We start from the raw sequence: 15,341 nt of genomic DNA, 5'->3' as shown, positions 1-15,341 counted from the left end.
GTTGGTTTGTTAATTTATTATTTTAAAATTGGGATTATTAAGATATTTATTCATTTCCAATTGTTCGAGTATATTAAGTTTACGCCCTTTGCTTTCAACATGTAATGGAATTGATTTATTTGAGATGTGAATTTTATGATATTTTTCAATTAAGTGATTGGCAAATTGAGAATCTCGTTTTTTATTTTTTAAGAAAGAGCGCCCAGTTTGCCCCACGTAAATTGCATTACAGTCGTTATATTCCAGTTTGTAAATTCCGTTGTTTTAAAAATATTTAGCTTATCTTTTAAGTTTTTTAAAATAGCTCCGTTATTATTATTTGTTTTGAAGGCTACGTTTATTCCATATCGTTTTAAAACATTGGAAATCGGAATCAGAAATTGGACCTGAAAATTCTATGCAAGCAAACTTGTTCATTAATTGACTTTTGATACGAGGATACATTGAGTTAATACTATTTTTATATGTTTTTCCGTTTATTGTTTTATCAATGGTCTTTTCACCAAATCCATTATTTTTAGCTATGATTTTTATTGTATTTAATTATTTTTCGTGTCAATTGTCACGAAATTTTTGTTTTTATATTTTTTATATTTGTAAAAATGAAAAAAAGTGTTCAGTAGACTCAAATCAGTATTTGATTTCTAATATTTTAAGTTTACATTTTTTTCATTCAATACTCTACATTACTTTTTATACTAAAGTCCGAGGAAGAATTCGAACGCGAGCCGGGCGGATAGAAAAACGAAACGAAAAACATTGAAGTCGCATAGTTGTTTGATAGTCCATACTTGAAATGTTTTTTCGCAATGCCTACAAATCCAAAAAAAACAGCAATAAATTGTGTTTTTAATTCGAGAGATACATTTGATTCAGTTTTACAACTTCAAACCGGTCTCTTGAACAATTTACCAAATGTGACTTCCAGCATTTCAGCTTTAAGGTACAAAAAATATTCCTCTAGTGGAAAATGATTGTTATGATACTTACTATTAATGGGAAAGCCTTGTTTATAAACCTACGGAAAAAATATGCCATTTAACTACCGGAAATTTGTTACCTATGGGAAAAGCATAATATTTAAGCTCTGAAAATCCTTTTTGCAATCGTTTGTCTTAAAACTTCTCTCGAGATCTCTCGAGGGATAGTAAGCCATCATTTTTTCTTTTAAGTAGCTACTACACTATAAGCTTAGAAAATAACTCCATACAATGCAAGCGCAGCGCCGCAACTTGATGTAAAAAGTACCAGATGCGTTCGTCTTGCAGGGGTGTGTCTTGCCCATTAGAGCCAGTTTGATGAAAAAATAAAACTTACGTCAAAGGCAAATAATAGTTACGCTATTGTTTTTTTATCGCTAATATTTTTTTAAAAAACTCTCGTATCTGTACGTATTTTTATTTCTGTTTTCTATATCATGAGGAGTAATGTTTAATTACTTTGTTTATATCTGTAATGTTTTATTTTAAAATATTGTTTTTTTTCCTCCCAATAAAATTGTAACGGAAGCATTGAGGGAGGAGTGGAGAAATCGTGTATATTTATTGATTGCACGCACTTTTCTGCCCTAGATTTTGACTAAAATTACTTGGAAAAAAATGTATGTAAAAGGTAAATTCGTTAAACTAGCGTGGCTGACAAAGAGTTATTTTTTTACAAGTGGAATTATACGAATGACTTTTCACGGGTACGATTTTTTCCTTATTTTTGTTTCTATTGTATTTACTTATATATAGAAAACCATCATTTTGGTTTATTTCTAAATATTGTATTTTTTTGTTACAATGGCTGTTGTTTTCTTTTAATAAATACAGGGTATTCATTAAACCCTGTCACATCCGAAACTACGATGATAAGTATGAGCAAGAAGGCATATTGGCACATTCAATTATTTTTTAGGACGAATAAAATTTCTGAAAATTAAATATAAAAAAAAGCAAATTGTTGCTTACTTCTGCAGGGGAGAAACGAGGAGCGGGGAAGAAGGAGTCTGATACTGCGCCGCGCTTCCCTCGCTTCTCCCCTGCAGAAGTAAGCAACTATTTGTTTTTTTTTAAAATATTTTATTTAAAAAATATATTTTTATATGCTAATATGTCTTCTTGCTCAAACTTATCATTGTGGTTTCAAATGTGACAGGGTTTAAAGAACATCCTGTATAATAAATAAATAATAATAATAATTAATAATAATGAAGGTGTGTTGACCTTTTTTACTGATTAGCCATTTTATTATGTTATGTATCTACCAACCATTCGCATTCCGGGTGTCCAGTCGTTTGGTGTCTAAAATTAATCTAAAAATTATTATTCCGCTGACAAAAATAATAATTTTCCAGTGCGCTTTATTTGTTTATTTTTATTGGATGTACAAAATAACAGCACTTTTATGATCTTCGACACCACACCCCTCTACAACGGTAGCTACAGGGTGAAGATTGTATATACGAGTATTGTGAATTTAGAACTTTAACTTTAGAACTAAAGACCGTCTGCACTAACTTCCGATTTCACCTAGAATGATACTTTCTTTCCTAAGTTTCACTTCTTAGCTGCTACCAGAGGCGGTTCCTTAGTATGTGCAAAAGTGCGGTGCACTGCCAAGTAAAAGTGTGTGCAAATAAATTAGTAATTTTATTGATAGTAAAAATATGTTATTGGTAGGTACAAAGAAACAGGGATTTGTTGCAATATTATACTCGCAAACATCATAATATTCAAAACTAGCGCCAAAAGAACTAGCGAAATCAACTCTAGCGGATGATTTTCTCATCTTGTCCACGCATGCGCAATCGTTTCAGTGCATATTCTGTTCTGCACAATCCTTTGCCCTGAATTTGTATAAAATATACCATAAATCTCCTAAAATCGTCATTTGAGCGAGACAGACAATGCTTCATACCGATGAATTGTGCGTTAGAGGGAGAAGATACTATACATATTTCGGGCATTGCCAACGCATGCGCAGATTTGAAGTTTGAAATTCGTTTGTAATATCACTTTGAACATGCGTAATGACATGATATTAGTACGAATTTAGTTACCTATGACGTGCGTATTATGTTGGGCGCATTTAGCGTTTCTAGTTCCGATGCGCGGGCTGTCATACTATTGCTCGTTTATCACGTCAGACCTATCATATTATTATAATATTATAAAACTTAATATACAAGTTGACAAAATGTAAAGAAATGCACTGCCAATGTTTTCCGTCAGGAGCCGCCAGTGGCTGCTACACTTCATTTGTTTTCAACTTCTGTACATTATTATAGTCACATAACTGCTTAGCCCTTTTCTTCTCAACCTTCTCCTAGTATTTCCCTACTGTGGTGTTGAATTCTCGGGATTTATATTTCAAACTTCCAAACGCTTTGCATTGGTACATTTTGCACATAGCGCAAAACTTGCTTTATCAAAATAATGCTTTGTTATAACTTCGAGCTCTGAATTTCAACAAAGAATTCAAACGGAGGTGTTTTTAAGTAAAACTTTCAACGAACTTTTAACTTTAAAAAAAAATCGTTTATACAATTTCAATAGATTCGTAGGAAAAAACGTTATATAGCTCGTATTACACGGGTCAGAAAATGGTAAAAGATCTTGCATAATATCTTGCGCTGTTTTTCATTAGGCAATTTCTGAAATTGAACACTTCGTAAGCATGCGCAGTACGTAACCTTGGCGCCCTCCGTGGTGTAGTGGTCAAGACGCTTGACTCACGCACGGAAGGTTTCGGGTTCGATTCCCGGTGAGAACACAAAAAATTAAAATGTGATTTTTCTCAAGCCTGGGTGCTCTGTGATGTAATTCACCACTGTAATTAGGCCTCCTGGCCTGTTGTGGTGCAAAAAAAATGTAATGTAATGTAAAATTTTTCAACGTCATTACAGATGACGGACAGTTTCACATTTGAAAAAACGAGCAATCTTGTGACGACGCGACTTCTTACTGACAAGTAAAAATAAATTATTCTGCGATCAACATCTTTAAAAAAATAACATACGTCGTGATCCTTATTAAAAATTAGTATTTCCAGAAAAGAACGTTTAAAAAAATGCAGCGAAACAAATAAGACCGAGAGTAAATAAAATTATACATGCAACAGCAAATTAATACGTGTTGACTGTTAAAATTGATAGTTAACAGTATCGTATGCGTGGGATGCGCGCGCAGATCTTGGTTTAAATATTTATTGAAAAATCACACGTGTTCTAATTTTTCTGAACTAGACAACATATTTCACCCAATGTACACAACACAATATTAATTGGATCAAATCTCGCACAAGATCTTGTAACATTATCTGATCTGATCCATGTAATACTTTACTTTTTACTAATATATGCATACAAAAATTATTCAATACCTCTCATGAGACCAAACACACAATTTCTACAGTTAGTAAACAATTCACCCTGATGCTGCAAAAAACAATCGAAAATTAACACAACTTTCGGTCAAAGAGGATTGGTCTACTTTTCCATTAAAGTGTAGAACCTGCTTCCATTGTCCATAAAGATCATTAGTAAATACTGTCACTAAGAAATGGTTAATGAAGGTGGGATGCGCACGGATTGATGAATACTGCCGTCATAAGAAAGGAGGACGCATCTAACATTTTTTCGAAAATTAGTTGAATACATATTCGAAATCAGGAAAAAAATACGCATCTACTTAAAATACATCTATCTTTCTAAAATAACAACAACTCTATTACTTTCACCAATAAATGAGACTTAACTGCAAAAAGTCTTGAAGATTACTAAATATAAAAGGCTGTTCTGACTTATATAATTATTAAAGACTGATTAAAATACTTATTTTTTCTTCTATTCCGTTTTTAAAAACATCTGATATGAATGTACCTACTCGTTTTTACTAAATAAAAGGGGCGTTTCTAGCTAGAAAAGTTTTTTCATTGAAGTATAACATATTTTCTTGTATTTTTTTTAATAAAAAGAAGATGAAAACGTTAATTTTTAAATATGTAACGTGAAATTTATTAAAATTAATTTATATATTCCGTTAGAACAAACCATAATACATACTGTCGCAAAATAAAATTCTTATTTTTTGTAGTATTTTTCACACAGCGAATTTTTTAATCTCCGAGTTACAAAATATTTATTTTCTCCGTTTTTTGTAGAAACGTCCTTCTTTCTTATGACGGCAGTATAGATCAGGCTGAATAGGCAGAAATATGTTTTTACTTAGTGTTTTTATTGGTGAGTTTTGGGTGTTTTTATTATGTTTTGTAAGTATTTGATATTATGATTTAATTTGAAGAATTTTTTTTTTTTAAGGCTTGTTTTTGAAAATTATATCAAATGTATCCGTCGACACGGGAGTGAGGGAACATTATCTTTAATGTAAAAAAAGTAATACATAAATTGTAAAAGAACCAATAAAATAAATATACGACCTTAAGCTCTCATTTTGTTTTTTTTTGTTTTCATTCAATAAATAATTAATAATAACACTAACATAAACACATAATATAACTTGGCTAGTGTATCTGTCCACAACATGCGAGTTACAAAAATCATGAAGAAATTTTTAAAAATACCATGAAAAAACTAATGTTTAGAAAGAAACTTAAAACATGAACGAAATGAAAGCAATTGGCAGGTGTATATAAAAAGTATTAAGAGCAACAGTAATTGAAAAACCCTCCTCTTTAAAATGCCTAACGAGTCTCCAAAAATATCAGTGATCACGCAGTGTCAGTAAACCAGCTAGTGACAGCTCATAAGCCCTGTAAATGCCCAGACTTCCATATTGCCTTCTCAAAAATGTCTTCCCTCTCTGTTGCAATAAATTTAGATCTTTACGACCCTCTAGTCCGTGAAATCCAGTCTGTCTACAAACAACATACTCAAAGTATTGTTAAAGTAAAACTTAACCAAGGAATTTTATTTATAGTTTTATCTAAATCTGGGTCTCGGTTATTTGAAATCTTAGACTCTTCAAATTTCAAGCCTTTGGGCCTCACAATGTATTGTTGTTCGGAGCGATCGAAAAGCCGATAATAGAGAAGAATCTGTCACTCGATATAATGCTACCAGAACCACGCGCGCTTGGTAGGTAGGTAAATAAAATAATAAAATGACTAATCAGTACAAAAAGGTCAACAGATTTCGATAGAAGGCCTTAAAAGGTTTTAAACTTTTCAGTTTCGTAGTTTTATAATACTATCCCCAAACTTACTAGCGTCAAATTCTGAAGTAGTAATAAACTGCAGCACAACTCGTTTATTTATCGTAGCTGCTCCAAATTACTTTGTCCCCATTTAGATATTTTTAATATAAAATATTGTGACTTAAAAAAAAAAATTTGAAACACTGTAAAATGAAACATTTGTCAGTGTAATAAGTTTATGTTCCTTTAAATATGTTTATTTTAATAAATCAAAAATTTGAATTGGTCAACTATATTATGAAAATCCCTCTCCTCCACTCCTCTACTCGATTTCCTCATCCCTTAACCTTCTTACGAGCTCTTTTTTTTCTCATGTCTTATGTAATATATTATTTTTCTCTTTACTGTGTAACATGTTCTCTCATTATACTTGTGAAAAACTTTAACTGGATGTATGTACTATTTTTTACATTTTGTATTCTTATATAACAACTGTTGTTTTCCCTAAATAAATAAAATAAAATAAAAATAAGCAAATGACAACTAAATCTTGAAGAAATTATCTTTATTATATATGTATCTATAAAAAAATATATTCCGTATGTTTGTGGCCGCAAATTTCGGAAAGTAATCAATGGATTGACTCAAAAATTTTACAGAATATTGCATTTCCTTATACTCTGCTGCATAGTCGCAACAAATTAAGGTATTAAATCAAGCAATGTGTTTTCTGTTATTCCACTTATAATTAATATCAGACAAAGCCACAGCGAAGCGTGGCTAGTATTATATATGCACCTTTTGAATATGTTTTACCATTAAGTTTACTGTGGACAACAGGGCCTACACTATATACATGATTAATAAACACATTCCAACAGAGATAGATAACATTTTAGAGAAGGGAATATGAAAGTCTGGGCATTTACAGGGTCACAGCACACACTGTAACATTTACCATTTTGCCCGTGTTTGAATATCAATAGAATAATACTTATGTAGATTCCAGTAATTTAGACAGTAGCATAATTGCAGGAACACCACCCACTTCGTGTTCGTGTCCGAGTCCAGCCCGCCGCCCAGTTCCGCGCCCCCCGCCCCGGGGTGGGGCGAGGCCCGCGGCTCCCTGCACTCCGTGCGGCGCGCCTCGCTCGACGTGCGCTCTGTGGGCTCGGACGGGTACCGGCGCGCCTCGCTGGCCAAGCTGCAGGGGCTGCCCCTGGAGGCCCCCATCACCAAGGTACGGACTACGGGCGGGATCACATCGTTATGTTGCGTTGTGGAGTGGCATGTTAGGGAAATATCTGACACCGATCGCTTCTGTGTATTTTGTATGGTCAGAATGTTTTTTTTAGACGATCTGTTACATTCCGATAATCGGTGTATAAAAGTGATTTCGAACATGTTTATCACTCGGCGACTAGTTTATTATATTGTGTTCATACTTTAATAATAATAATTATGGATAACTTATCTAGCGCCATTTTCGTAATATAAAACCTCAAGGGCGCTTTACAAAGTTATTATATAAAGATATAAATTTAATTTCAACTTTTTATTTTATTATATAAATAAAACACGAGTGATACTTTAATCCACAAATTTGGAATATCCAGTGACCGGTTTCATCGCTTACTTACTTACATATAACTTTGAATTATCTATCATTACCTCTGGTTTGTATAAATACATTTAACTCTTTAATAAAGATACCAGTCTCGAAGATGTCGCGAAAGCGATGAAACCGGTCACTGGATATCCCAAATTTGTGGGTTAAAGTATCACTCGTGTTTTATTTATATAATAAATTACAATGAACTTCCATCAAGAATTTTCACTTACAAACTTAAATGTTTTATTCAACTTTTTAATTTAAAAAAAATAATGTACTTTGTCACCACATGCTAAGAATTTATTCAAATGATTTAGAGAACAAGTGGGTTTTAAGTTTTTTCCGAAACATCACTTCACTTTTACAGCCTCGCACTTCTGCTGGGAGAGCATTCCATGCCATAGGGCCTGCGACCGCAAATGCGCATTCACAAAATTTAGTGCGCTGTTTACGTAGATGTATAATAACTTTTTCTTTGACGTTGATGTAGCTGATCTAAGCGTAAGACGTCTGTCAGCGAGTTCATCTGGAATGCAGAGTTCCCTTAGATATTCTGGAACAGAGTTGTGCAGTGACTTATACATAAGCCAACAGAGTTTGTATTCCACCCTCTGTGGTAAACGTAGCCAGTGTAATTCCCGAATTAGTGGAGTGATATGACTGAACTTAGAGATTCCAAAAATAAGTCTCGCTGCGGCATTCAATACAGACTGTAAGCGAGTCATTTTAACCATTATAATTTTTTTTTTAAAGTCGCCACCAGGGTAAAATTTGGAACAAAAAGTCAGTTGCACGTATTCTGTCAAACGTGTAATTTAGCTAAAGTTCATTGGGTTATTTCTGTGTTTTTTTCAAAAAGGTTTTTTTCACAACTTTCATTATTATATAAAAATATTTTCATGAGAATCGTTACTTCTTGTTTTCCTTACATTTTTGTATTGTTTAAGCATTTAATGCCCGATGTAGCATATTGTCCACACAAACTAAAATATCAAATTAAAACTGGAAAAAAATATCTTTTTTTTTCATTATTTTTACCAGTATTTGCATCAAAAAACATATATAAAAATATGTTTTTAGTTAGAATTAGAAATTAGCATTGAAGGGTTAATAAATTACATTTTTTTACAAAAGAAATACGTAAAGCGAAAGAAAACGAAACGAATATTACATAAACAATTACATTGTTCTAGTGTAGTTTGTCGTGGCGCGCCACGATGCAGTCCCGATTCAATGATTTTTAGTCTGCGCCAGAGTCACGGAGGGGGGTTATGGCGCGTCACAACACACCACAGCAATATGTTTCTTAAAACGTCTCCTTAACGCATTGAGTCACTGTTCACAGTTACGTAATCACTTCAAGAGAGCTAAGAAAACACGATAGACGATAAATAAAAACGAAAAATAAACCCTCAACACACCATACCACTCCACAACACAACACAGCAATGTAATCCTATCTTTAATCATACGTCTAATTGACTTCATACACTCCTCACAGAAAAAAAACACCTGAATTCATTCACATCACAATAAATTCCAGTGAAAAAAAATATAATTTCACAAATGTTCATTAATACCTAACGAACTTTTTTGTGTTCACTAAAGCTATGGTTTCCTAAGAAAGTGGTGCCGTTATCTAGCGGTGAATGTAACAAGACGACCGTCTTAACGGTGACCAGAGATGTCAACTATTGTTAACCTTAGGAGAACAGTGTCGTCATCTAGCGGCCGTGATCACCTAATTTTATTTTTCAACAATATTTTGATCTTGTTCAAATTTTTGTAGACAAGGACTGGATTCAACTCCCTGGGGAGCTGTTAACATTAACATATTACAACAGAGATGAAGAACGTTTTAAAGAAGGCAATATAGAAACATCAACAGATGAAAGAATTGAAGTAGTATAGATGTTCAAATATGGGCCGAATGGTGAATGTTACACAGTGTGTAAAGTAGCAACTAATATCATCTAATGACAAGGCATAAGCCTTGTGATGCCCAGACTACTATATTGCCTTCTTTAAAACTTCTTCATCTCTGTTGTAATATTTTAATTTAATTTTAATAAAACTGAGACGTGCTGCTGCAGAAAATTGACAATCGAGACAAAAATCATCTGGAGGAGAGCGAGATATTTAAAAATCATGTTACAAAGTTCGTATTTCAAGTTTAAGCAAACCTCAAATATTTCATGATTTTCTTACAAAATAAATCCATATGCTGTCATTTTTGATACCTAGTCCAAATCATATTTGCACTCATATTTAGACACAAAAATGTTCCACCGCTACACGAGAAAAAACGTTCCAAAACTGTTTGTACCGCTATGACGGCTGTCCTGCAAATAACGACACCGTTGTTTGACGCTCTGCTTACATATCAACGCTCTCTAGGAAACCTGGGCCCCGATTACAATGGAAAGTTAACAGAGTTATCTTCAATTGTCTTTATGGTAAAATCGAAATTTCTTTACGAAAAATTGAATATTCATAATTACTAAATTGAATATTCATTCAAATTTTCATATAAATATACACATTAATGTACAGAAAATTCTATATAACTTTATAGGCGATTGAAGATAAATGTGTTACCTTTCTATCTCAATCGGGACCTTGCACTATCTTGTTTGAACCGACAACGTTTTAATGACGTGTTCTGCCGATACACGACGGCCGCTGGATGACGGCACTGTTCTTAGGAAACCATAGCTTGTTTTATATTCTAGATTAATTGGTGTTATCAGGTCATCACACTCCTCAGTTCGGCCCAAGAGGGTGCCAATCCTCAGACCGTGATGTTGATAGACCGAGCCGTGGATGTCCTACGCACTACTGAGCTGTACTCCCCACATCTGAGGGTAGATGACCACCGCCTCAGACCCGATGACCCCGTGGCCAATGACCTCATCGGAGCACTCCTGTCGGTAAGGATTTCACTCCTTGTGTTTGGCTTTGGACCTGTCATGCGGAATGTAAAACTTCCTGTGTACAAAATCGATTCTCCTTACACGAATTTACTTGCAGTATGATTTTTCTGAAAAGCGGTCGCCTGGCGCTTGTACTAACATAAAGTATATTATTAATAGAACTCAAATTATTTTGAGCAAATTAATTCGACTATCTGCGGTTGATCGTGAACATCTAAGATAATGTGTTTAACCCGTAAATACAAGTAAAAACGTTTTTATTTATGGGGTTCTCTGATTTGACGGTCGGATTTTTAAGCTTTTTTAGGGATTTTTTGTGAGAGCCAATAAAAAGATAGAACTTTGGAGTTTATATCATTTATTTATAAGGGTTTTAAAAGTATACACATAAATTTTTAGCTAAAAATATTAATTACAACAAAAGTTATAGCGGTCTGAAGACACCTCACTAGAAAAAATGGAAGCTCACTCCCTCCACAAAATCAGCTGATTGGCTTATTTGAAACTAAAAAAATTGGCGGTGTTTTAATATGTAAGCTTATATCTAGGGAAAGGACTATTATGAAAAGAAAATTTTGAAAATTGGGTTTTTGACAGACTTCGGAACAAAAAATTTCGAATTTCATGTATATTTGTCAACTTTTTGTTAAAAAAATATGAAAATATTTTAAATTTTGAGGTGATAATAGTGCGTCTATATATGTTGAGTCGATCCTTTAAATTTGAAGTGAATCGGCCAAGCAGTTCTTAAGATATGATGGAGGAAACTTTTAAAAACATAGAATTGAGAAAAACACGTTTGAAGTTTCAAGTACAGTTACAACTCATACCAGCGCCAGCGCTCCAAATACCAGCTTTTCCTAACTGCTGTATCTTTATAATGGCTTCGAATTCTGGATATATTAAGGAAACAATTTATGCAACAAAAAAAAACGATTTTTTGAACCCATCAAACCAGAGAACCCCCTTAAAACCCTGTTGTATTGTGTACCTAAATACGTGTGAATTGTAGTAAACCATTCAGTATTTTTAATTTAAAAGTTAATTTTCGAAATTTATGTGATTATTTTTGTGGATTGAATTTGAGGGTTCGCATCCTTAAGTAGAACTTTCAGGCGACCGTTTTTGGAACGCAATTCTCTTAAAACTTATGTACTTACCACGATTACATTTCTTTTTTGTAATATGTTGCTTGATATGAATCGAATATTGTTTTCCTTCCATTTTTTTATGTGAGATAAGCAGGTATTTTAAATAACAAGTAGTCACCTCAATTCGATCGACGATTTTCTCATTTAAGAAACAATTATCAGAAATGTACAAATACAAACTTTTTGCGGTTTTCAGTGAGGGTGTTCAGTGGTTTGTTTTAAAAATAATTATTTGTTAATAAACTCTCATACTGAGTCAAAATTTTCCTAAAAATATTTTCATGTAACGTTTTATCAGCGCTATGTTTTGTGATTTTGAAATTTCTCCGTTTCTGACGTCACAAGTTCTCTACGGTGAGTTGTCCTGATTCGTGGGTTGGCTTCCCGGTAACCGGAAATGTATCGCAACACTCTGTCATTGGTTGGTTTCAGAGAACTAGTGACGTCGTTCGAAGTAGTTCATTTTTATCAAAATCATTTTTTTTTTTTTTATACATTTTAGAGAAACTTCGCCGTACAATTAAATGATCTACCGCTCGTAAGAAAAAAAAATATGTCCGATTTCCCCTTTTCCTCATTATTATTTACAAATAATACAATTATAAATATTTGCTATATTTTGTAATAATAAAGAAAATCATCTAGGACTTGATTATACTGGTGATATTTATCTTTTAATCTGTGTTGGCTTATTAGGTTTGTAGCTCGACGAGAAATATGACATTTCACTTCATATGCTTATATATTTTGTCAGGCTTATGATGGGAAGGTTTCACCAGATGTATCACATAATCAATGGTGTGTCGCGTTATTATTTAAGGTTAAATTGCACTACAGCTTCACTGCACTTTAACGACTCTACGCGACAAAATGTTGTATGGAGCGCCGCGCGTGCAGCGCAGCTGTAGTGCTGTTTGTTTTATCTTTAGATAAAACAAACATAGCAGAGAAGGGAATATTTCATGTTTCTCTAGTGTGGTTTAACCTTTATAGTAAAAATGTGCACCGAAGATTGCTATAAAATGCTTAGCAACGAGTGGAGATATTTTTCAACAGACTTCATTGTTTGGATATGAGTATTCCAATCGTATTGTAAAAAACGTGAACTATAATTTCCTTTCATTTTTCAAATATTTTTACTCCCGCTATAATATTTTTCTCTCCCTTATGATCACTCGCTTCCCTTTTTTCGATTGGGTATTTTTGATGCATTTATCTTGCTACTCTTTTATTTTAATAATCGAAGCTTTTTTTCAACAAATTTTTATCTTATGCATAACATTATTATTTGTCTTTCAAATCATTTGTTACTTTTTCATTTTATACAATTTCACGGGATATATTTCCAGTTTTTATGGTGACAATCTCTCACTGACAATTGGAGAAGAAAGAGGATGCAAATAAAATGTAGTTCTTACGGTATTTTTTTTATTTTTATAAATTCTTCATTTTTCTACACATTTATCTTCGAACACATGTGACAACTGTTGGCAAGGAATTCGGTTATAAAGGTAATTAATTGGTGCATGTCTTAAAATAATGATTTGAATGGGATAACCAGGAGGTATAATCGGTTACTGCTTATGGAGATGCCATAATATTTCGTGTTTTGCTATCATTTGGAGACCTACATAAAGTTGACAACAAAACAACAGGTGTATATTGAAAGAATAAATTAACTGTCGGCGAAAATGATCTCATCATGAATAATTTATAGAGGGAAGCAATACAAGATGAAAAGCGTCAGTAAATATCAGATCTTGTTATGCAAGATGACCAGCACAAGTGAGTTGTTCGCATTTTGAAATATCTAAAATTTCTCATTATGGCATGTCTATGAGTGGTAGCCACAGGAGATGGCGTTTCGGTTATTTAAAAAGAGTAGCTGTAACGGTTACTGTTTCGTAAATAAAACTGTTTCCTGAAACTGTAACAAAATAATTGTTTAGAGCAGCGTGTGCAAAAAATCTAGTACAAACAACTGCTGGAACGATTTCACAAAAGTTAATTAAATTGTTACTTGTTACTAGCCTGTTAATTATGAAACTGTTATTTATGAAACAGTTTCACGTACCCTGGTTAGTTTTTATTTTCGTGGGGGGGAGGATAGACACGGTTTTGCCACCCTGCTCTAAAAACTGATAACTGTTTTTTTTCTAATGAAACAGTTTCACATATCCAGACTCATTTTTCGTTTCCACGGGGAAAGGAGCTACGCACCTTTAGACTGTTATTTTTGGAAACAGTATATTTACTAGTTTTTATTTGCAGTACCAGTTTGAAAACGGTCCCAGGTATTTTCAAAGAATAATCGTTTTAAAATAACAGTGTTTTACCATCTCTAGTAGCCGCGCATAAACCTCACTCACAGATAGGACTATGTTTATGGACGATTCTTGAATTTGATGACGCGTGTTGGCAGTATCTAATGACTGATGACATTTTATTTTGTTCCATTCTGGTGTATGGCCGGTGCCTTTCTCACAGAGGGAGCAAGTAAACTCTATGATGGTACGACATTTGCAGATTGTATGTCATCTTTTGGCAATGGATAAATAGCTTGTAGCCTTATAGGCACCTTAGTGTTTCTTCTTACGCCCACATGCAGACTTATTTAAAGTTTTATTTCTAGAACCAAATGTGCCGTGGCACCCGCAAAATCGTTGGTGTTAACATAATATGCAACATGTAGTATTTCAATGTCACTGCTTTCATTCATGAAAAAACATACGACAAAAAGACAATACTTTATGAAACTCCACATTTTGTTTTACATGCGCTTTTGTTTTTTTTTATTATTGTTCGAAAAATACTAGCGCAAACAACGTACCTTTCGCAATCGTTTTTTTTAACACGAATACTTCGCCGAAATTTTTCTTAGCCATTTGATTACCTGAAAGGCATGCACATTTATTTTATTTCTAAAGCTATGTTGTAAAGCCGGGTTTTATTTCTGATAAATTCGCTATTAAATAATTATTACAAAGGTGTTCTCTAGAATATTTTTTTTCCCTAAAGCGAAAGACTATTAATCGAAAATTATCATATGTACTGTATTGGCTGAAGAATAAGTATTTAGAGAACAAATCTTACATTAAAAATATGTTGTCGACTTTGTAAAACACAACCTAGTGTCACATTGTAAAAAAAAACAAGTAATTTGTTGCTTTAACTCCTACAATTTAAATTGCCTCTCGAGTAGTACGTTTTACTTATATTTCTTCCGTTTCACTAAAATGTTCATCTCAACTCGGAACAATAACTATTTTTGTCTTATAAGAACACATTTTATGGTAGTTATTTTTTTGACATTTTCAAACATAAGAAATGATATATTTTACACCATTTTATTATTGATTGATTTTCCAAAGCATGAACACTTAAAACAATTACATTTTGCATATTACTCGTAATTATTATTGTCTCGTAGTTCTTTTGAACATACTTTAAAATGATATCTGCATTTGGACGGTAGTTGCATCATCATACTGTGTTTAGCTTCTTCAGA

At 33.2% G+C, this 15,341-nt stretch overlaps 1 protein-coding gene across 1 annotated transcript in view; it reads left to right on the top strand.

Annotated features, from left to right (window-relative positions):
* Pde8 (phosphodiesterase 8) overlaps positions 1-15,341 on the top strand; it is a gene marked incomplete at its 5' end in the record, with an annotated part of 219,937 nt that overhangs the window by 193,240 nt on the left and 11,356 nt on the right. Inside the window, 3 exons of the mRNA XM_088228743.1 lie at positions 7,173-7,377; positions 10,500-10,679; positions 14,321-14,344. Coding sequence (XP_088084869.1) covers positions 7,173-7,377; positions 10,500-10,679; positions 14,321-14,344 — 409 coding nt within the window. The remainder of the gene's footprint in view (positions 1-7,172; positions 7,378-10,499; positions 10,680-14,320; positions 14,345-15,341) is intronic.

The sequence above is a fragment of the Micrasema longulum genome, unplaced genomic scaffold (assembly GCF_059751315.1).
Source record: "Micrasema longulum isolate JH-2025_06_02 unplaced genomic scaffold, ASM5975131v1 h1tg000607l, whole genome shotgun sequence".
NCBI classification, from domain to species: domain Eukaryota; kingdom Metazoa; phylum Arthropoda; class Insecta; order Trichoptera; family Brachycentridae; genus Micrasema; species Micrasema longulum.
Note: the sequence above shows the minus strand (reverse complement) of the source record. Positions and strands in the feature narration are given on the sequence as shown.